At 38.9% G+C, this 23,904-nt stretch overlaps 1 protein-coding gene across 5 annotated transcripts in view; it reads right to left on the bottom strand.

Annotated features, from left to right (window-relative positions):
• Window positions 1–2,107: 2,107 nt before the first annotated feature.
• The window catches only part of slc4a11 (solute carrier family 4 member 11), a 140,447-nt gene continuing 118,650 nt past the window's right edge, over window positions 2,108–23,904 (bottom strand). For all 5 annotated transcript variants that reach the window (XM_044142792.1, XM_044142795.1, XM_044142794.1 and 2 more), the window contains 9 exons: window positions 21,714–21,846; window positions 19,115–19,188; window positions 17,675–17,903; window positions 17,158–17,264; window positions 13,642–13,807; window positions 12,553–12,726; window positions 9,167–9,362; window positions 7,603–7,772; window positions 2,108–4,755 (listed from right to left, as the gene is read on the bottom strand). In XM_044142792.1, the coding sequence (XP_043998727.1) occupies window positions 4,689–4,755; window positions 7,603–7,772; window positions 9,167–9,362; window positions 12,553–12,726; window positions 13,642–13,807; window positions 17,158–17,264; window positions 17,675–17,903; window positions 19,115–19,188; window positions 21,714–21,846 (1,316 nt within the window). In that variant the 3' untranslated portion in view covers window positions 2,108–4,688. The remainder of the gene's footprint in view (window positions 4,756–7,602; window positions 7,773–9,166; window positions 9,363–12,552; window positions 12,727–13,641; window positions 13,808–17,157; window positions 17,265–17,674; window positions 17,904–19,114; window positions 19,189–21,713; window positions 21,847–23,904) is intronic.

Raw genomic sequence — 23,904 nt, 5'->3', positions numbered from 1 at the left:
AACAGAAATAGAAAAAGTGAGAGATCCTGGGTTTTTTTGCGTCAAAACAAAGATTACAGTTTACTACGACAGAACCTCAAGGAATAAGGTTGCTTTTTTTTTGTAAAGCTTTATTATAAAATAGCAATCTTTAATGTGGAGTCCCACAAGATCTGATGTTTGGAGCTCAAATTTTAACTTTTAAACAGTGAAGATAAAAAGCATTTCCCCCCTATGTGAGTCTTTATTTCTTTCTATACGTTTGTCTTAAAATGTTTCAGATCATCAAACTACTTTAAGTGTTAGACAAAGATAATCATTATTCTTATGAATAGAAAAAAAAAATCCAACCCTACCGTTGTTGCCTAAAAATATCTGAAAGTGGTTGGGTCGGCCTTAGCAACAACAACCTTAACCAAACGTTTGCGACGAGTCTTTGCAGAATTGTCGTAATTCAGCCACACTGGAAGGTTTTTAAGCACGAGTTCCCTTCTTGAACCACGCCACAGCATTTCAATTGGATTCAGGTCAGGACTTTAACTAGGCCACTACGTCTTCATGTTGTTCTTCTTACACCTGTTCAGACCTGAACCTGCTGGTGTGTTTTGGATCATCATCCAGCTGCAGAATCCAGGTTGGTTTCACCGACAGATGGCCAGATGGACGGTCTCCTTCAGGATGTTTTGGTGGACAGAAGGAGTCATGGTTCTTCCTGGTCCTGAAGCAGCAAAATGGCCCCTGAGCATCACACTGCCACCACCGTGTCTTATTGTTGCTATGATGCTCCCCTTCAGAAAAAGGGTTATTTTTATGAGGGAAGAATAAAGGAAGGAAGCAAGGACATAGAGAGAACAAAAAGATGGAAATAAGGAAAGAAAAGAAAGAGAAAAGATGGAAAAACATAAAGAGAAAGGAAATAAGAACAGAAGAAAGAGGAAGAAAGGAGCAAGGAAAGAAGAAAAAAGATGGAAGGGCATAGAGAAAATGGAAGGAAATGAAGGGAGAAAGAGAGAGGAAGGAAAAGGAGTGAAGATGGAAGGAAGGAGGGAGTTTGGAAAGAAGGAAGGAGAGTGAAAGAGAGGGGAAGAAATGAAAGAGAAGGAAGGAGAGAGAAAAGAAGGAAGGAAGGAGAGAGGGAAGAATGAAGAAAAGAAGCGAGAAAAGGAAGGACAGAAGAAACTGCTAATAACTTTATGTAGCAGTTTACCAAAAAGTTATAAGAGTGATGACATCGATGGAAATATTAACATCACTACTACTTTTATTTGGCAAACAGCTTGAGTTTCTCTTTTTCGGTATACAGTTTATATATATATTTTTATATATATACTATAGTAAACCAACACATTCTGTTTGATAATCATTTTTTCTCAGTTTTATACATATTACAGCTTACAAATATAGCTGATCTTTTTGACAAAATTACAGATTCTTTTTCCGACATCTAAATTAGTATGCTATTATAAAAAAATCACACGTCATACATTCATGATTAGAAAAGGTAGGGCTATATGAAATCAGGAAAAGAATGAACGAAAACGAAAAACAACCACAGGTTACGCCAAAAGATTTCCCATCGGGAGGACCGGGGCAGTGGAAGGTTTTCCACCAGCAGAAAGTCTTTCGCTCCGAATTCAACCGGCTTGTTCCTCTGAGAGGAATCTGCTGCTACTCCGAAAAACATCACCGGCACAGTGGGGATATCGAGGAACAACAACAATACCGCCACGTAGGGAGAAGAATCAGGAAATCTCTGCTCTCAGTCCGAACTCAGAAACTAACTATGGTGAACGTTTGATTGAAAACTAAACTTTGCATCGCAGTATTCCTTCACAGCCCGGCTTCTCCTTTCATTCCTCGCTCCGTCCATCCATCGGCGCAGTCTTAAGGCTTAGTCTTACGCAAATGCATCCGTCTGCTGAAGTTGGACATCTTTCTCACGTCTTGCAGGACAAAGTTGAGCAGGACTGCGTGAAGGGAGCTGCCGTTTAAAACCAAATACAACCAGAATGAAACCCAGAACTGTCGCTGCTGACAGGCAATTTTTTTTTCTTTTTTGCTCCTCGATGTGTCAAATCACCGAATCAGCTGGGCGGGTTGGACTGAAAAAGTGCTGCTTTGTTTTAAAAAAAAAATGACAGCTGGCCTGTCATTGCTTCAATCCCGACATTGCCCCCACAAAAAAAAAAAAAAAAAAAATTTAGTGAACCTCCTGTTTTTTATTTTAATACAAAGTATTGCTGAATTTCAAGCGTTGCATTTATATTGTTGTGTAGTTACCGTTTGTTCCACTTGCAACTTGTTTTTCTTACGCAGAAAGATTTTTTTTAAAACCCCATGAGACATGCTTTAAGCAAACCAGTGCTGAGATTTTTATTAATTATTATTATTATTATTATAATTATTCTTTGTATCTTTTAATAACATATAGCTCTCTGTATTCCAGCATTACTATACGAGAACATTTGCAAGCACTGATCTACCAAAAAAACCAAAAATAAAATAAAATAAACAGGAGCAAGTTGTTCCAAATCTCATTTTTGAACACTTGCTAAAAAACCAAAGTAGAATAAAAAGATAGATTAGCTTAATCTGGATCTTTTCTAGCTGTTTTGTCGCAAACCTTTTAATCTCCTCCACTAGCTTTGACGCTGATAACATGAAGCTGGACGGGACTTTGATATGTAAACAGTGTGGCAGAGCTAAATGTACACTGCAAAAACACTCAGTCTGAAGCATTTCTGCTCAAGTTTCATGAGCTCATATGTCAGTACACGTGAAATAAAACGAAATATATAAATGGCTGTTTTAAGTCAATGATTCCTTAATATTAATGAAAAATCATCAGTTCCAATTGACGGATTCTTCCATTTATCACACAGGGAAAGTGTTTTAAGAGAAATAATCTGCCACTTTTACATCAATGTTAAGGAATTATTGACTTAAAACAAGTTTCTATATCTTGGTGAAAAGTTAGTTGTAAGTTAGTTTTGTCTTATTTCAACTGTACTTATTTGCACTAGAAAATATACTTGGTGACATTTTGTGTTTTTGCAGTGTAAGACACACAGACAGTGAAGTGGAAAGAAGCAAACAGGGTAACACACTGCTCTCAGTTCAGGGTAAACACACCTCATTTTCATTTCTAAAAGATAAACTATCATTACGATAAATAAATATTCTATTTAAAATTGACCAATAATATTTCAATATATTGCCGTCATATATTCAGATTCCCGCCCCTCACCCCCCTTCTCATTAAGATAAAGATATCACTATATGTTTTTGGTTTGTGCTGTCATTCTAAATTATTATAAATAATTATATATACCCGTGGAATGTTTTTCTTTTTTTAAATTATTATTATTCGTCTAAAGATAGATTCCACCTTTAAAAATACATTTTCTAAAGAGCTGGCAGAGATCTAGACAGAGGACGGAGAAGTACTGTGTGTATGACCCAAACACACACACACACACACACACGCACACACACACGCACACATACACACTCTGTGTTCTCCTCCTGATACAAATGCTGACACTTGTTGGAATGACTCCAAAAACTAAACATGTATGTGCGCAAGTGTCATCCGTAGCAACAGCTGAAAGGTGCAGAAATGTAAAAGGCTGGAACGCTGCACAATGACGAGGAAAAGGCTGACTTTACAGTGGCCAAAATGCAGTGCTCTAAACTGACCCGTTCAAAGTATTTAGGTACTTTTAAACACAGTGTATGTGGGTAAAACATTTACCCATACAAAGGTGCATCTCGGTAAATCAGACAATAATCAGAAAATTGAGAATTTGTTTGTTGTTTTTCCGTTCCACTCAACTTTCCGTTGGCTGGAACATCCTTGAACAGCCAGTTTCTGTTGGAAACCATTAAATTAGCAAGACTCCTCATGCCTCAAGGCATTTCTGTATTAAAAATATACCTCTTAATTGGTCTCATCTAAAAATTGTAACTTCTGAGAGGCTAGATTACAGGTTCCCATAACAATAAAAGAAAAGAAAAATACTCAATTTTTGTTGCACATTCATATAGACTCACATTTTAAACAGATTTACCAAAACAAAGGAACTTTTTTATAATCTCTGACGTATCGAGACGCACCTGTAACTGTGTAAAGACAAGATAAGTGCAAAGTGTCAAAAAGCGATCAGGTTCATACTTGCATTGTGCCATTAACCCCTTTCTTGGTACTATCTAATGTACCCTTGCAGCATTTCTTTTATTTTATTTATTATTATTACTTCCACAGCATCAGTGAATACTTGAAGCACCTGCCCCACACACTGCAAAAAGGATATTGTAAAGTGTTACCATAAAAAGGTTGAAGCTGTGAACCGAGAACATAAGACTTGTTATGGCACAGCACGATCCGACGTGGTCAGACAGAGGCGAGACGGGAACAGTCACTTTTCTTGGAGAACTTTTGTTTCACAGAGACATTTTCTGTCCGGTGTTTTGGAAAATATCGGACCCAAACTCTCGGCTCTCTTCCTCCTGGCTTTCCAGTGCTTCAAAGGACTTCTTGGATACAAAAAAATCTAAACAGTCCGTGTGTTTTGTTTTTTTTTCTTCCCCCCCCCCCCTATTTGCGCCCATATAGTTTTGCATCAAAAAATATGCTTTTCCATTTTTTTTTTTTCTTCCTCTCTCCCTCCCATGGACTCTGAGGATCCAGAGCTCGAATCCTGGTGAAGCTACATGTGTTGGGCATCCATGATGTCCAGGTATTTGGCCTCAATGATATGAGGAAGCACGTTGTTCCTGGAAGCAGAACAGACAACATTCGCGTCAGGTCTTATTTGTTACACCAGAACGGAGACTCAATGATGCTAAAAACCAGAGTATGGCATAAAGATTGGTTAGATTGGGGTCATATAGACAAAATAAACTGAACAGATTCAATTACTGTCAATGAAAGGTAATCCAAACCACTGTAGCCTGAATTTGAATTACATGTTTTATCTTCATTTTGCCAGGTTACACTATGCAAAACGGACAAGAAAAAGACAGAAGCAAACTTGCTGCCACAAAAAACCCAAAGAACTCCTGGCTGACTAAATTCAGAAGGTATAACAAGGCAGCATTTATGCTAAATGAATATAATAATTGTTGATTGGTGAGTAAAAGTGAACAGAAACATTCTAAAAGTTGGAGTGTCTTTGCATATCTAGTAGCATTGTCTGTGGGTTTGTAAAGAGAATCCCCAGCAGAAGATAATGCTGTTTGGGCGGCCAAAGCATGGAAGAGTTTAGCAACCACTGGTCTGAGTTATACCAAATCCCAAATCTGTAAAATTACACTGCAATAAACTGAATATTGAAAGCTAGTTTCAGTGTTTTGTTAGTGATTTAGCGAAACTACACACAGGACTGCTATTCAAGCTGTGCAAGGTCAATGTTTGCACTCCAAATGTTAAAAAAAAAACCCATAAAAAAAAAAAAAAAAAAAAAAAAACTTAGAAATTTTAGCCTGCAAAAGGCTGAACTTTAAAATGAAAAAGCAATCATCGGTTGCTAAAAATGTAGAGATAGCTTATGAATGAATGCTGATGACATTTCTACGCGACATAATTTGATCAACACATTAAATGTAGTGATTTAATTTTAACGAGGCTTTTAATTAGGAATGTGTGCTGCATTGTATGCATGTAGTAACACTGTGACTAAACACACTTAACAGATCACTCGGTAACGTTTTATCATGTGCTAGCCAGAGGAATCAAAACCCCTCAGCAAACACAGATAACAGTTTCTGTCTCTGCAGTGCACACTCTAAGATTTAGCTTCCATTTCAAGTGATTGGAAAATGTTTTTTAATGACAAGAAGAAATAAAACTGTCAGAGCAAATGTTTGAAATAATGCACTGTATACTCCTCTGCTAAAAACTCACCCAGCAAATAATACTAAATCAATACTTTGCAAGGGGTTTCACAGAGCTGTTCGTATTGAGCTGTTGTTCTGTCATCAGCTCCAGATCTGGTTTCTCATCTGCTCACAATCTGACGTCGGTAAAATAATGTGGAAAAGTTTGGGCACTTTCTTCATTTCATCAATCCTAATTATGTTGAGGGATTATGGAGTTGCTACGGTGGAAATACATCATCAAATGTTCCAGATATTAGTCTAATTAACTAGGAGTAATCACAATAAAAATATTTTTCACTAAACTGACACATTTCTTTCCTATAAGTTGATTCTTATTGACACTATTGCACATTTGCATTTCGCCTCCATATGGAAAGATTTTAAGCTTTTATTAAATAACGCTCCAGCATCAGCTTCCTTCACCTCTAATACTTGAAGCTACGTAAACTGATCAGCAGCTATAACCGGTTGCCATGGACATGACACGAAATTCTGCCGCATAAACGTCGTTATTCTGAGACACGGTGTAGATCGCACCTATGCACCAGAGTAAACAAATGAAGAGAACTTAGATGTTGCCACGGTGACTCAATACTGACATTAATTAATCTGATGTTCTGATTGAACAGCAGAACCTGTTTTCATTTGAGTTCATCAAATCATTTTTGGGCAACTCAGTTTATTCACCTAAAGTTTAATCTGTGCAAACAGCTGCCTGTTCAATAATGAATCCTACCGTCTATGGATTGACTTAAAGTTTCACATATCTGGAACGAACTTCTGGAAAATTGTAAAACAGCCGAAACACCGAGTTCCTTTAAACCTCGACTAAAGGAACTCGGTCATGATGGTACAAAAGTTTGGAGTTGCTTTTGGACCATAAGAATTGAAACTTCAAGCAACATTTTGATGCAAAATGTAATGTTTCCATTGTTGAGTTTTGTGTTTTTTGAAGTCAAATACTTTGAAATGCCTTGTTTCTGATATGTGCTGTACAGATAAACTTGATTCATTGATTGACAAAATCATAAGACGAATAAAGAGAAAGCACAACTAATAGAAGTGTTGATTTGTGAAGAATTGATTACAGATTCTGTAGAGACGTCTGTTTGGATGGGTAGTCTGAGATAACAGCGCTGCGATAGTGACACAGACTCCCCCATAAGTTCATAGTTGTGATTTCCAGCCATTTTTACATCTGGATTTACTGCGGCTTGTGACGCATGTCTTCGGTCACCGACGTAAAAGTCGGATAAAATGTGACATGAGGGTTCAGACTGCAGATCTTTGAAAACAGTGGGATACGTATCGGATTTAGTTCAAATATGGAAATGGCTCAAATCGGATTTTTCTTGCCAGTGTGAGAAGATCAGATCTGACTGCGGTGAAAAGCATTCACCTGGTGTGTGAATGGAGCTTTAGAATCTCTGAACATGCAATTTAGATGTGCCAGCGTACAGGGCAAGGCGACTTCAGTTTGAGGAGTTCATGTTCTCAGAGGATCCAGAGATAACATTTCTTGGTTCAAAATTCAAACCTTAAAAAAAAAAAAAAAAGCTAAAATTTTATACATTTAGAGAGAGGAGAGATTTCGCATTACACCAAAAAGATATCGTACAAGTTCGCCACAGAGGTTATATTTCCACAAAGATGCAGAACTGCAGGTGAACTGAAACGTCCTCACACACAAACACCTGGATCTCAAAATGGAGAGAATGGAATTCCAAGCTTCCCCATACGTACCTGATTGGGATTAGGAGGATCATGACCAGAGGGAAGATCATTTTCATGTACGGTATTGGGTACATGCCGAATGTGCACAGCACCAGCAGCTGCATCATCTGCAGGAAGGTGAAGTAGTGGATCTTCCTCTGGGGCACTTTGCGGATGTAGTGGGTAGGTGGGTAAGACGTCTGCGGGGGGGTGAGAGGATAAAAGCTGATTAAAATACAATCTCCCCCTGCGGCTGAGTTTCTCTGCTGTCCTCGGGTCTATTGTAGTCTTAAGGAAATGATTACAGGCAGTGGACAGCCTACGCAGCGCTGAGATTTGCTCTCTAAAGTTCCAGTTTCAGATGACAACTTCTGTTAGCTTTCGGTAGCGTGAACTTGCCTAAATCATGTTTGCAAACTTGGTTGCTGCTATGAAAGATTTTGCAAATTCTTATCATAAAACGGAGTATTAAGAGCTTGTACTTAAAAATCAGTTTCAATGTCTGGATTTATGGGTTTTCAGGTGTTTCAGATTGTTGACAGGTCTGTGAACTCTATTTGTTTGGGGAGCAAAATTGCAACATTTGTTACATTTTTCAACTGCTGTTTTTTTTTTTCTGCTATTGTCAGTATTACTGAGGTTTAAAGTGAAATCTGAAGAAAAAAAAAGACATGTAAGACGCAGTTGTTTTTTTTCTCTCTAGAAAACAGCATGAAATGTGTGCTTTTTCTGGCTGCAAGACAGCAAGAGAGAGCAATACGAGAGAGACTTGATATCAGAAAGGCTGGGTGGACTACAGCAAAGTCGCTCTGATGCATCTTTTTCAGTTTTCAACATCTGCTAGACAGAAATGTTTTGAATATTTTCCAACTAAAGGAGAGGGTTTGTTAAAGAAATACCCTCTCATCGCTCAGAAAGAGAAATCAGAAAAAGTGAAATCGGGATCAACTGGTCACAATTTGCGATGGCTACATCTGGAATTAAAATATCCTTGTGATTTAAACTGTAAAATAAGAATAAGTGATATGGGAAATACGGATCTAATGTACAGAATTTTCATTTCAGACACCATCTTTCCATCAGTAACTTCTTTTTTTTTTTTTTTCCGCTGGAGCATGCAGTTCCTGCTGCTACCATGTGGGGGCAGCAGCATGTAAAGTATGGATTGAAAGGGTAGGCCTTGCTTTATCTCCTCACTGTTGAAGAGGCAAGGTTAAACCGGACACTGGGGATAAGAGGCACACGGAAAATAAAGGAGATTCCTGCAGGTTTCTTTTGACAAAACTATTTAGTGGATATCAAATTTTATGCTTTCATCTGATTGTGCAGGATCTCTCTGCATTTTAATGAAGCCCAGATCAAACAGAAACATTAGTTTGGTTCCTTTTTAAATTTTATTTTGTAATTCCTAAAACCAAACCCCCACAAACATCCCAAACAAGAAATAAATAAAGATGTTAGTAGATGAGAGGTGACTCTTGTGCTGGGCATCTAGTCAACTGTTTGATCTGCTGAGTCCCACAGCCAACATATGGGCACACACACCAACACACCCACACCCACACACACACTCTCACCCAGCACCCTGGCTCACCTGCTCCTTCAGGAGGAGAGCCATGCGGTCGCACATCTGGTTTCCGTCGATGGAGGTGAGGGCGATGTAGAGGAAGAGGCCGTACAGGACGGGTTTGGGGATCCACTGCAGCGGAACGGGCAGCAGCAGCAGAGACACGCCGATGAAGATGTTGGCAGCCAGAGACGTCAGCCGGGTCTCCTTCACCTGGACGATGCTGAGGAGGAACAAAACGACACGCACAATGAAAGAACGAAGGATTTCTGAAAAATCGTCTGCGGCAAAAAAAGACAGAGAATTTGTTTCTGGTGATTTTCCCGATCAGGTTTATTGCAGGTTTTGCAGCAGTGCAATTCAGATTTCCCTAAACATCATGATTTAATAAGCAGAGAGAGGATACAAATGATGCTCTTTTGTTTGAAAAAGTCGATTTTGTAATTGTGTATCACTGAAAAAACAGGATATTCTAACTGATTACAGATGCAAATCGTTCAGCAGGTGCGTTTCTGTTGACCACATAATTGCACAACTTGACATTTCGGAAATAAAATTTCTTAATGGAAACATAAAAATAATAATAAAAAAACTTTTGATACTAGAATGAGGTGGTTTTTTTTGTTGTTGTTTCATTTTCTTTTGCCCAAATCAAAATTGGTTTACTTTGCAAAACTGCAATGGAAACACTTTTTATTGCATAATGAGTCATATGATCAACAGCTGGATGCTGCCGCTGGCGCAAACCAAGAAGAAGAAAACGACAGGAAGTCGTTGGACGGTGATGATGGCGTCACGTGTTTTTTAGCATGAAAAAACTTATTCACACGTGATTTTGTTTTGCACACGTGTGTAATGGAAAACGCAGTCAAGCAATTCAATTTGATTCAATTCCAGCTTTTAAGGTCACGATTCGAAACCAATTTCTCTATCCAAACGGTCTTGAGGTTCTGTTTAAATAAAATGACTGAAAAAACAAAAGACTGTGCAACCAAACAGGAAATTAGATTCAAAGTGATTCCATATTGTTCCACAAAATTTGTATTTAAACAAAAAACAGGTTTATGCACAAAATTCTGTAATACCACTAATTGGTTAGCTTAGCTTCCTGGCTTTTTCTGAAATAAAGAAATTTTAAACAATTATTTGAAGTAATAATTAAAAGTGGACGCGTAATGTGATACGCAGTTTACTTGCAAATATGAGCAGCAACGACGTTCAACTTAAGTGTCTTTTAAGATCAATTTTTGAGCATTTTGAATCAATTCACAATTCCCAGAACTAAGAAATGTGATAAAATGTTTTTCTGTTCCATAAATAATGAACTGATGTGTTACTTTAAGTGTTAGCAGTTAACAGGTATTATCTCTTTAACTTAAACGCATGCAAAAACTGATGGACAACGGAAAAGCTGTGTGAGGAAAAAACTGATTTATTGTTTCATCACTTTTACCCAAAATATCTACGTGACTGTAGATTGTTTAAACCAAGACAGATTATAAAAAAAGAAGGGGGAAAAATCAGAAAGGAAGAGAAAAGTATTCAAATCCACATTGTGTTAAACAATTCTATATTTTTGTCTTTTTATTTGTTGCCATTTGTTCTCTTTGCTTGTATAATGGGTTATTTTGTCAGTCAATGCCTCTGTTTGCTACTTTGTAATGTTTATTTTCCATGCACTAATTGGTGAATAATAATAAAAAATGAAATCAACATGCTATATCAGATCTGCTGTGTGTCGGGGTTTTTTTTTTAAATCGAGTTCTAGTTTTCTATTTTTGTCTCTGAGCAGTTCTGAAATTCTACTACATTTTATGGAATGTCCACTTCCAATGTTTCCAACTTGTAGATGATTTTTACTGTGGAATGGTGGATTCAGGACAAGGTCACTGTTGATATTCTTCTTCTTTGGTATTGTGTCAGCACTAGCTGTTCGTCTTATTTCAAACTGAAGAAAAAACTTAAAAGATTGCCCCAAAAGAATATAGATACATTTTCTTCTAGGAAAAATAATAAAAGAAGGTAGAAGAAAGTGGATAGTTTTCAACTTAAAGACAAGAATAATCCGTCTAAAAGAATATCACTGGTATGAGTTATTCTGTTGTGGGAACTCAATACAAACATTCCATGAATTAAAGAAGAAGAACTGCAAAAACATATTGTTGTTACAGCTATATCTGAAAGCTTCAGATGGTCCTCTATCATTTTCAGCAGCAGTGCTAAAGAATCGTAGTGGAAGATTTAAAAAGACGCAACTACCTTTACAGACACGGTCGCACCTGTGGATTGTCAGTAGCATTTGACTGCTACTCTTAAAGCTGCAGTGTGTAACTTTTATTATAAAAATATGTTTTCTATATATTTACTAAAACTGTCAATATGTTGCGAGAGACGGATAATCTGTGAAAAGATCGATCTCGTTCAGATCTTCCCTGGGCTGCTATTATCGTCTGAAGAAATGCACCAAAACCAACCAATGAAAGCCAGGAGGAGGGGCTTGGCGCCGTCAATCAATCTCATGTGCTTGCTGCTATCTGTGCTAATGTCAAAAATCATTTAACCGCCTTCTTCAGCGGCCATGTTAGCTAGCCTTAGCATTCATGATAGACTATGCTAGTTGCAGGGGAGAAGCAGTGTCCCATGGAAGGTGATTGACAGAGCTAAGGCCCGCCTCCTGCCTCTGATTGGTTGTGTCTAGTTAGCAGAGGAGATCAATTTTTTGCAGATTATCAGTTTCATCCCATACTTAATGACATGGTGACAATTTCAACAAATATGGAAGAAACCTTTTTTTTTTTTTTACATACTGCCACTTTAAATCATGCTAAAAACAATGGTGTCTTTAGCTTTTTCTAGCATATTTTCATTTTTTGTAATTTGACAGATTGTTATTTATCTTAGAACTGAAGGAGATATTATTTTCGTCCTCCATGATAACTTAAATGAACTTTTCTAAACGGACTAGAAGAGACTTAACACATTCTCATAAGTAGGGAATTTGGAGAATTTAAAGTATTCTTTTTACACACAGACATGCCATCAAAAATACCAAATTGCATACTTTGTCCACAAAAAAAAAAATAAAATAAAACCCTTGATTACATCTTCTGTCCTCACACAAGAAGTCTTCATTTATCACATTCCGCTGTTTTATTAATCCTGATATGCAAAGTATAATCTCGCCTGGCTGTGGATGAAATGCTCAACTTAATCCTCTCGTCTTTTAGAAACTCCCTCTCAGCTCATCCGTCCTCAAAGGAAAACTGTTAGTTCCATGCTAATCAAGCAATCAAGAGAGAGGCTGCGATTAAAAAAGAAAAAAAAAAAAAGTCCCTGTCAGCACAAGCTCTGAAGATGAACTTTCAACGCCTCCATTTGATCGTGGTCGGCGGCGAGAGGGTGGGCGGACTCACGTCTCGTAGAGGTGCCCCCCCTCCACGCGCTGCTCCACGAAAGCCAGCTGGCGCACGTGGAGGGTGGAGTGGGGGAAGGCAGCGTGCATCCAGGGCAACCCCAGCACCGACATCAGGATGTTAATGAGGCCGGAGAGCATCAGGTCCCAGTGATACGCCGTGCCCTTCAGCAACCTGGGGACAGGGGGAGAGAGAGAGGCAACATGTCACACTCAAACAGGAAACAAAGGAAGCAGTGTGAACGCAGACAAAGAGGATATGTAATTAAAAGCGAAAAAAACAAAACACAAACGGAGCGAGCGCACTCCTCCATCTCATTTGTCATGCAAGCAAAAATACAAATCCATTATTTATATTCTCTCATACTGTCGCGAAAAGCATCAACGTAAATCAACAACGTAAATCAACAACGTTGACACATTACAGGAAAGAATGGAACATTGTGTGCTCATGTCAGAGCTGCAACATTTAAGTAAGTCTGTGTGTTTTGGGGGGTTTCAGGTACAAACAGGCTGAGCTGTATGAGGGAAGCCCTGTGAATGATGAACGCTGCAGATAATATCCATACATATCCATAAATATGCTGACATGCCCGTCAGTAGGACCCAGTGGATACAGTGAATGAAGGAGGATGGGAACTTCAGAGGACAGTGATGAGTCTCACTTGGTGCATGAAAGCTTTATGAACAAAAAGGAAATGAATATGCACAATTCTGGACCCAATCTTTTTTATCAGAAATGGTGAAGTTAAGTATACTGGCATGGACCGGTCTTCTAGTTAAATTCCTTAAATGATCAAAATGGTTGAGGTCACGACTGTTCCAACAGCTGAGTGATTTCTCTGAATCAAATTAGAATAAAAACCTGACCTGGTTGAGAAAAATAGATGTCACTTTTGGATTCAGTGGCACAAAATAGTGCTAATTCAGTTGAAAAAAAATAAATAAAAATAGACAATTTCCAAAGCATATTTTTTTGTAACCCAAGGTTATTAATATTGAAATTAATGTGCTACTTATCCACATGATGAGTGTCTGCGAGCTCACGTAGGGAACTAGAGGTTCTTACGTCAGCGTGTTGGCACCCTACCTGTTCTCTGGAGCATTGGTAAGCGAAACAACGATGTTCTGGTCGATGAAGATGAGGAGAGCCAGAAGGAAGCCGAGTCCCATGGCGCTGACGACGTTCATGGCCGACAGCCGCTCGAACGGGGCCACGTTGAAGATCGGCCGGTTGTGAACCTTAAACACTGGAACTGGAAGAAGCGACAACCAGGAGGAGAAAAATGGCAGCATATGAGCCTGGAAATGATCCTTCACTCTCCTATGAAGTGTTATACAAACATCATAAGTATCTCATGAAACGCTTCCTTAATTTGCTAATATTGTGGATTTGCTATGTTTTACTCATGTGTTAATCCACGTTTTCAATCGTTTTTAATCCTTTGAAGAGTTTCTGGATTTCATTTTTTAAATGCCTCATATCTAATTTGGTGCGCCGCTCCGTCAAATACTGCTGGATTAAATGTAACTGGTTAAATTTAGAAAGTGACAAGACAATAATTGGTCTATTATGCTATGACTTATTGTCTGTGGAGGTACAGAACAGAAAATTGTCCGGGGCACTTAAATTTAAATTCATTCGGGGTTCGGCAGTCATCTCTGTTCTGACCCCCAGAGAACAGCTGCTGCCTTGGCAACAATAGAGGCTAAAAATGATGCCAAACAACAGAGGATAAAAAAAAAAAAGAAGAAAAAAAATAAAGCTGAAAATGGCCAATGTGTTTCGCCTGGTGCCTTTATTAAAGAGCATAAAGCGATAATAAGGGCAGCAAATAAAAGGGTTCCGTCGCAAATGAGGCCATTCCAGACAAAAGACAGGTTTTACCTTTTAGCAGCTTTGGCTGAACTGGAATTAAAATAAAAATAAAAATGATGCCCAAACTCATCACAAAAAGAGAGGCCACAATTTACTCCTTACATCAGAAGTGTATCACAGGATGTCAGGCGTATTTTAATAGTACAAAATTTAAAAAACAATTGCTGAATAAAATTGGAGAAATTTCAATAGAAAAATAAACATCTCCAAAGGATGTCAGATATTTCTTAAAGGGGCAGTATTATATGTTTTCCAGGCACATATTGACATTTTATGAGACAATAAGGTAACTATGTTGCGTGATGTTGTTAGAAAAATATATCAAATATGACCTAAATTAAATTTGTCCTTAATATTTACTGCCTTGAAATTGGGCCTCTGTCTCTTTAAAAACTCCTGCTTTTTTCCAAAACTCCACCTCTAGGAGGTCATCACAACATAGCTCCTCTATGAACCCTTTAATATGAACTTCTGAGAAAAAGCTTATATAATGAGCTCAGCTGATGCTCCGTTCCACCAGGTGGTTGCTAATTGCTACTGGCTAGTCTGAAGGAGCTGAGTGGAGGAGCTGCTCTGTGATGCGGAAGCTTGGAAACCGCAGTTCCGAGAAGGCGGGCCGACGTCCATCCAGGCGTTTTGCACAGCTGAATGGTTGCCACAGAGATGAAAGGATTTCTCCAACATGCATCAAAAATCAAGGCAATCCTCCGTGATTGCTTTTGAAGAAGGAATATCATTATAACATGATTTACAGCTTGAAAAAGTCAATTTTACATAATGCTGCTCCTTCAATAGAAGGTTTAAATAATAATTTATTCAGAAAATGGAAGAAATTAAAAAATGTATAATAAGCAAAAACTAAACATTAAATCCTTCATAAACTACAACAATTCCAGGCTTGTTAGTCAGTAGAAGGAATGAAAGTCTTCCTGTTGCGGCGGGTGAAGAACCGAATCGTCTATTAGCCATAAATTGTCGGGATGACGGATGACAGTGTTGATGGTAAAGTCCCTGACTACACCTGTCGGAACATCCTCGACCAAGATGATGAACTCTGCTCAATGGAGGTCAACACCTTGGAAAGAGCATTTTCTAGTAACAGCATACCAATGTGTGTAACGGGTGTGTGTGTGTGTCGCATATTGGTAACACACTTTAAAAGACGAAAACTTTACGCTGCAGTCGGCGTTCTGCCGTCTACTGCAGATTCCACATGATTTGGATTTGTCAGGGTAGGTAGCAGCCAGGTGTTGCCAATTAAAGCTCTTGATTAACTGAACTCAGCAGGTGGGAGCTCCTCTATACAAGCAGCACATTTGGCAGTTTGCTGGTCTTGAGGAGAGGAACTTTTTTTAATGGCAAGAACCACTGTGGGGAGGCCATTAAAACAGAATCTTGATGCGTCGGTCAGATGACGATGATTGGCACAGGTGCATGTTTCTATTTGCTTCCTGTTCTTCTGGTAGTTTCCCGAGGGCCAATAGAAAGAAATGAAACGCGGGGGGAAAATGGTCAAGGACGCTTTCCATGGTGGAGTGTGTTCATGGCTCGTACTCTGACTTGTTTTGGACAAGGAGCTCCAAAACAAAGCAACTTTTTTAACTTTCCAAACAGCTTTTCTGATTACAAAATCCATATATTCAGAGCCAAAGAGCTAACTCCTCAACTTTAATCCACGTGAATTACTTGGATGGCAAATGTACAATCAAAAAACTGATTGCCTACAAGAAAGAAATAGTTTACTTTTTGTACTTGAAATGTTTAAGGTCCTCTGCAGCACTTCTGATGGAAGGCCTGAGGAACCACGATAACGATGCTGCCGTTGATAAGGGGGCGTTTAGGTACTTACTGGAGTAAAAAAAATGGATTATTTCCTGCCAGACCACAGAGATCAGAAATCTATAGGCCTACCAACTAAGGTCAGTGGACACAGTGCATTGATTTTCTGCTGGCAGTGATGAAGTGACAGCTGGGATTAGGTTATCTAAAGTAAAGGAATACTTTCCTCCACTGCAGGTGTCCTCACATTGAGTCACTCATCAATCAAACACTAAGCTCTAACTGCACATTTAAATCTGGGTTTCTGCCGCTTTAACCAATTCAGATTTAAGACTTTTGAAGGTGAAATTTAAGACCCGTATGATGTCAGAAATGTACAAAACAAACAGCCTTAACCACCGTAGTGCCAAGTTATTTTGCACAGAAATGAAGGTAGCATTGTACAGGTTTGCAACAGAAGTGATCCAATAACAAAGACAACAAATTTGTTCTTATACCATAATAGACGCAAAAAATAAAAATAAAAATAAAAAATCAAGCTTGCAAGCTAGCTCGTTTGCATTTTTTATTTTTAAAGCTAGCTAGCTTGTTTTTATTGTTCCTCCATTTCCACTGCAGGAACTAGAACCAATGCTTCCTGCTAATATGTCTGCTAATAAAGACCTTTGCCAGCTAGCAAGACCTTTTAAAGCCTTAATTTTTAATACATAAATTTAAAACTTTTTGGGGATATTACCTTATAATCTAAACTTTGATTATTTATATCTTTCTGGGTGTCTTTCCACTCTTCTGAAACCAGAAAAGCCTAGTACTATTTCTGCTTTCCTGAAAACTACAAACAAACTTCCTGTGGCTGTTTTCTGTTCACATTGCACAGGTTTACCCAACAGGCTATAGCTTCATCCAGTCATCTGGAGCAAAACAAGAGGCAAGTAAAATTATACTAACGCTCGATGTCGCTAAAAATGTAGGAGCCGATGAAGGAGAACAGCAGCACTGAGATGGGCAGGGCGCAGTCCGACAGCACTTCCCTCACTTTGGCATGCAGGAACGGACTGGGAGACAGAGACAGAGAGAGAAAGGACAGTGGAGTGAGCAAGGACAGACAAATAATGGAGGAATACAATTACTGTGGACAAGACAAGGACAATGGCTGCAATCCTCACACCGCTTAAGTACCTTACTCCGCCTCTTGCTTACACAATTGAATCCAGCTTTGAGGTTGATTTGATTACAGAGAGCAATCAGTAGTAGAATATTAATGCTTATTAAATCACAGGCTGGAACTGAAACTCTGACAGAAAAGTGAGTTTAGCAAGTTCTGTCTGGAAAGTTACAATCCTTAGAGGCGAGGTCCTGCTCTGCAGCATCCATCCCAGCAAGGCAGCGCTCCCAGCCAAACGTGATTTAAAGTTCTCCAGTGATTAATCTTTCAAGTGCCTCGGAATATTAATGCAGAATGTACCTTCTTTTGAACTGGTAGAGGGTATAGCCCATCCATAATGTCCCAAGCATCAGCAAGAGGCAAAGGACGGGCCTCTCTCGAGTGCACTGGATGAAAGATTCAGGCAGAGCATTGAACACCGACCCGACCATCACCTCACTCCTGTTTCCTCCCTGCAGGTCTCCAACCTGAGGAAGGTCCTCTATGCTCCTGTTTTCCAGACCAGGAGCGTGGTAGTACCTCTGAAAGACTGAAACCAGAATCACAGTGGTTAAAACAAACTAACAAAAAATAAAACCCAAAGTTTTCTAAGTTTTTCTTTTTCGTAGGTACATTGAAAAGCATTCAGACTCCGCTGACCCCTTTCCAATTTTATTATTGTACTGCCAAAAGCTTCAGTTTATTTTATTGTGATTTTATGCGACAGGCTGGATGGTCAGCTTTGAGCATTTGAAATCCAAAATCTTTGTCAGCTCTGCCTAACTTTGTTATAACTCCACTGCGTTTTCCTGTCGCCACAAGTTTCACCAAAGTGATAGTGAGTTCAGGGTCTGTTCCCAGTGCTGAGAAGAACGTCGTCCAGCCAATAAATTTACACCGACTCATAATATATGCTAGCAATTAAGGCTATATTATCACCTTGTTACTGGCAACCTCAACCACGTCATGTCATAGAAAGCAAGATGCCAACGTGTGAATTAAACTTTTCGCTGACAGAAAAGTCACTTGAAAAAAACAAAACAAAATAAAAAAAACCTTTTTAAGTGTAATTAAGGCCAACTTTTATATATATGCAAATTCAAGACATTTAACAGCCTGACTTTAGATACATGAATTTGAGACTTTAAAGATGCAGAGACACCCTGCTCTGTAGTTTCAGTCTGAAAAGCAGAAGGCAGCACCAAACTATAGTAAAATCTAGAAGGAAGAGCATTAATGCAAAGTTAGAGAGCTGAATTTGTTCATGCTCTGTAAATTAGCCATAAATAGCGTCTGAATATAAATTTTTTTTGTATTAAATGGAAAAAAAATGCTAAGTAATACGCAGCAGATTTGTAAAGATTCATCTGCAGATGGCTGAAACAAAGAACAAAGTCACTAGGAAAAAGGACTGGACAGGTTTTAATTAAAATGACTAATTGATTAGCTGGAGAGATCTTGGCACTCTCGGTCAACGAAGGATTCTTCAGGCATAATTAGCAAGTAGCTCGAGCAAATAACATTATTAAAAAGACACCAGTAACACAGTATGCAGAATATGTCGCAGTTATCTTTTTACGATTCCATTTGTGTTAGAAAACCTTTGCCTGCTTTAAATCGGAAATTTGCTTGTGATAACAGTAAAAGCTGGGATGGGTGCAAAGTCTTAATTATCACAGTCAAAATATGGAAGCATTATAAGCAGTTACAGATTGCAGAGTGGTAGAAAAACAAAACAAAGTGACTGCTTGCGTTACTTACTTTTGACTGTTCCTTTGACAGCATCAACTACAAACGCAATGGAAATGAACAGGGCAATGACCTCTTCTGTTGACCTGGAAAACACATTGGACGTTGTTGCTTAGCGACAAATAAAATGCTAAAACACAGAAAAAAAGTAGCATTTTTGTCAACTTAATAAAATAATCTTTTTATGAACTTATATTGCAGTCTTGTTGGAGTATTTTGTTGTCATTAAACCATAAAAGCTCTAGATCTACCCATTGCCATTCTGCCTTTCATTTTATTTCATACATGTAAACAAACTATCTTGTGCCTACGATCATAAAACATGGCCCATTATTTTTGCTCTACCTGATATGATTTTCTAGTTACATGAAATTATGACTGCATCTGGAATGGAAGTAGACAGATCAGTGAAATAGGAAGCTGTGTTCGTATGACCTTCAGTTATTTGGATTATCTCTATGTCAGTGTGGGTGGATGTGTGTGTGCAGAGTGGTTGTCTATGTGTGGAATAGTTTTGTGAGAATTTGTCACCTAAAGGTCTGAAGCTGGTAGAACGGTGGGATGGGGAGAAACTTCACGACAAACTCTGGTCAAGAGAGGCAGAGGATAGATAGCCTCAGACCCTGAAGACATGTCACAGACTCCACCTTATCTGACACTGCTACCATGTCATCCAGTGCAGTTCAAGAAGAGACCATCAGGCTCCCACACAGGACACAAAGTGTTCTCAGTGAAGAAGAGGAAAATCCACTGACCACTGCCTAGTTCAGACTCCACAAGCCACAGTTACCCCAACCCATCCCTGAGGGTCTTTGGGCTTCATCACAACTCAAATCCAATTGACAAGTTCCAACCACCTCGATTACCAGACCAACCTCTAAGCCTGACAGACACTCTTTGGTGGCACTCCAGCCACCAAGAGATAGCTTGGTAAAAACCAGACACTAGTCCTTTGCACAGGAGGTTTGGGCACTCGACTATTGAGAAACGACTGGAAGCCACCTGCAGGCTAGCAATCGTTTCTGGAGGCTAGCAATCGTTTTTCAGTAGTCTTACTAGCCTCCAATTGATTGAATAAAGTTTTAATCTTTACCCAACCACTAACGTTTCCCCACGATGTATATACTGTACTAATTTGGTGCTATGAAGCTTACCAGAAATTGCTTGTGCTACAAACAACCATCCTCCACTGTGAAGAGAGAAGTGCTGATCTGAACAAGGCAGCTGTTAATATTAATTCAATATTTAGAAGCATGGCCAACAAGGTCTGAATGGTTTTATTTACTTCCTCTTCTGCCATCTCTAGGCAGACTACTATTCAAAAACGGCGCAGAAAATTTATTTCTTTGCTCACAACTTCTTCCTCTGTTCACTGATTGGCCTGTTAGTAATTCTACAGAAGGGAATCCAAGTGAAGAGGAGATATATATTAGAGTGGAATAGTGCAGAAAGTCACGAGGCAGATAAGCCAAAAGCCAGAACAGACCCCAAGCTGCCCAGAGGCCTCCCACAGCAGGAGGATACAAGAACCAGAACGTCTCCGTCTCTTCCATTCCCACTGCCACTGACTGAGGTCTAAAAACTTTGCGTTGTACTTTACCATTTATTTTGATTCTGATCCCCATTTGAGCTTAAAAAAAAATAAAAGTAGGAAAAGTCATCCAGTAATAACAACCAGGTGATCTCCTGCTGATAGATATTGTTCAGTAGAGTCAGATCATTATATTTTCTAACAAGAATCTTCCTGCAGGGTGTGAATGGTGCAAAACAGCAGATGGTACTTTTTTATCGTCGGATTGCGGAGGCAGCAGCCAAAGCAGAGAGACCCAGACTTCCCTCTCCCCAGCCATTTGGGCCAGTTCCTATGGGGGAATCCCAAGGCATTTCCAGGCCAGCTCAGAAACACAGTCCCTCCAGCGTGTCCTGGGTTTTCCTCTAGGTGTCCTCCCAGTGGAACGTGCCAAGAACACCTCACCAGGGAGAGCTCTACCCCCCCCCGAGTTCTTCCCGGATGACCGAATCTCTCACCCCATCTCTAAGGGAGAGCCCTGACACCTTGTGGAGGAAACTCATTTCGGCTGCTTGCATCCATGATCTCATTCTGTCTGTCATTACCCAGAGCTCAAGACCATAGATGAGAACAGAAACGTAGAACGACCGGCAACTCAAGAGCTGTTTTTAGTAACCAAAATAAGCATCTAATAGGAAACAGCCAAAACTGTAAAGGTAAAAAATGGCATCGGAATAACACAACCATCAAAGTTGGATGTTTTTGGCTGCAGCTCAAACACCTGAGAAATTCTAACAGAAACATTAGAATTTGCATTTCTTTCACTCACAAATAAGAACTTCTGAGCCATTCATGCTCACAGCATCCACATTTTTTTGCTAAATGCTAATAGGGCTTTGAATTTGTAAAACTTAATACTGACAAAAAAGAACGAAAAAAACCAAGAACAAGCTAGTTAGCAAGATCCGCCATGCTGTTGGCTTTGAATATTACAGATTTTGTCACCGACAGTCACAGGTTGGTGGAGTTGGAACCATATGACCCATTAGGAAAACGGTCCCAATAAACAGAGATAAATGTAAACTCAAATGTAACTGGTACCTTTTAAAGAGCTTCATCAGCAGACTGACGTTGAAGATCCCTCCCAAGATGAGGAAGAGGCAGTTCCACAAACCGATGCAGGCATAGAAAGCTGGGAAATCCAAGTTGTAGTCATCACAGATACCTCGGATCACTACAACCCACAAGACAAAAAGCACAAATACTTGTATATAAATATAAAACATCTGAATGACACAATGGGAAATATTTAAGAGGGTAGTATTATGTGTTGTCCAGCCACATAGAACCATTTTATAGCGCAGTCAAATAACTATGTTAACTTCATTTGGTATAAAAATGCTGCATATACTAAACATGACAAAAGAAATGTTACTTTGTAGTTGAAATTGGGCCATTTACTCTTCAAAAACTCCTGCTCTTTCTGAAACTAGGGCTTCAGGAAGTCATCACAACATGGCTCCTCTATTAACCCATTAAGAAAATGTTTTACCAGTGTAACACTGAGAAGTAGCGGGGGAGTGCTGCTCTGTGAGGCAGAAGCTTGGAAATCATGCATTACAAAAATCCAGGAAACACTCCAGGTTCGTTTTTTTAGAGGGAAATAACATTATAACATATTATGAGACTCAAAAATTTCAGTTTTACACAACACTGCCCTTTCTTTAAATGACGCCGTTTCTTCTCCATTTTCTTCTCCGAAACTCAGATTTGTAGCAGGGATGCATACGAGGATATAAGTAATCAAATCAAACTTGTTGGTCAGACTAAAAATAAAACATGACACGTCGACGCCCCGATCGGAATATTCGGATCGGATTCGGCTCCATCGGAATGAATTTGTAATCGCGTCAGCCCGTCATTTCCCAAAACCACTGCGGGAAGGAAATTAAAAAATTTTTTTAAAAAGCCATAAAAGCGCACACGGGGTCAATCCGACCCCTCAGAGAAAGTGGGAGGCGTAATTGCAGTAATTCCCCGAGCTTTATTAGAACCTGGTGCTGGAACCAACACATTACTGTTTGTTTGGTTTTACGTTTGGCAGAAACTGAGGAACAGCTTCTTCTTCTGTGCTTTTTTTGGGGAAACTATACAACTTTGCGCATGTCAGTACTTCTATTATGAACAAAACTTGGTGCACAATCATATTAAATAATTCAGTATAAATATAAACCATTCGAATTATTTAATCCCATCAGACTAAAGTGTTTCGTATTTCCTACGTGGTTTTTCCTATTAATGTTTTGCTTGTTTGTTTTGGTGGATGGCCGTGTCTCTGCCGTACTTTGTTGACCTTCAGACGATGAATCGAACAATAATCCCTAACATGTCCTAAGTCGGGTGACATTATAATTGCACCTTGCCTTAAACCTTTGCCCAGCTTTCTGCCTGAGCTGTCTGCGGTGTTCCTTGGTCTTCATTATGTTGTTTGTTTTCTAATGTTCTCTAACAAACCTCTGAGGCCTTCACAGCGCAGCTGGCTCCATACCGAGAATAAATGAAAAACAAGTGAACTCAATTTACTAATTAGGTGACTTCTGAAGAGAAAATGAAAAAATAAATAAATAAATAAAAGACGAGGGGGCGAAGTACAAATGCACAAAGCACTTTTCCGATTTTTACTTGTAGAAAATTTGCAGATACTTCTTCTACTTTGTTTGGTTGTTTGGTGATCGACGTTGAATCTCAGTTAAAACCGTTCAAATTTGTAGCATGACAAAATGTGGAAAATGCGATACGGAGGGGTGTGCTAACGTGTCTTTTGGGGATTTTTTTATCTCCCTTAATAAAACAACTTCATTTAAAACCTGCATTTTTAAATACCTGTGTTGTTTGTGACTAATAGTTAAATTGGTTTAACGTTCTCAAACGCTTTCTCATAAGTGTGACAAACATGCAAAAAAACAAACAAACAAAAAAAGGAAATCAGGAAAGGAGCAAACTCTTTTTTCAATTCAAAAACAATTTGAAAGAAAAAAAAAACACATTCAATTGGTTAAAAGTGATTCCATCGGAAAGATTTTTCCAGACTCCAATAATGAGAGGATTTATTACAGAAGCTCTCGGTGGCTTCATTGATTTCAAACATGGACGCACAAAGAGTTAAAGAGAAACATGCATTTTAATTTAACTTGAAAAGGACAAATTTAAAAAAAGAGAGAACTGTAATTAGTTTGTTAAAAACCATAATAATTTAGTTGTTATCTTGAGTCACAACTTTACAAACAAGCCT

Source organism: Gambusia affinis, linkage group LG16 (assembly GCF_019740435.1).
Source record: "Gambusia affinis linkage group LG16, SWU_Gaff_1.0, whole genome shotgun sequence".
In the NCBI taxonomy this organism is placed as follows: Eukaryota; Metazoa; Chordata; class Actinopteri; order Cyprinodontiformes; family Poeciliidae; genus Gambusia; species Gambusia affinis.
The sequence above is the reverse complement of the archived record's forward strand: the minus strand, read 5'-3'. Positions and strand labels throughout refer to the sequence as shown.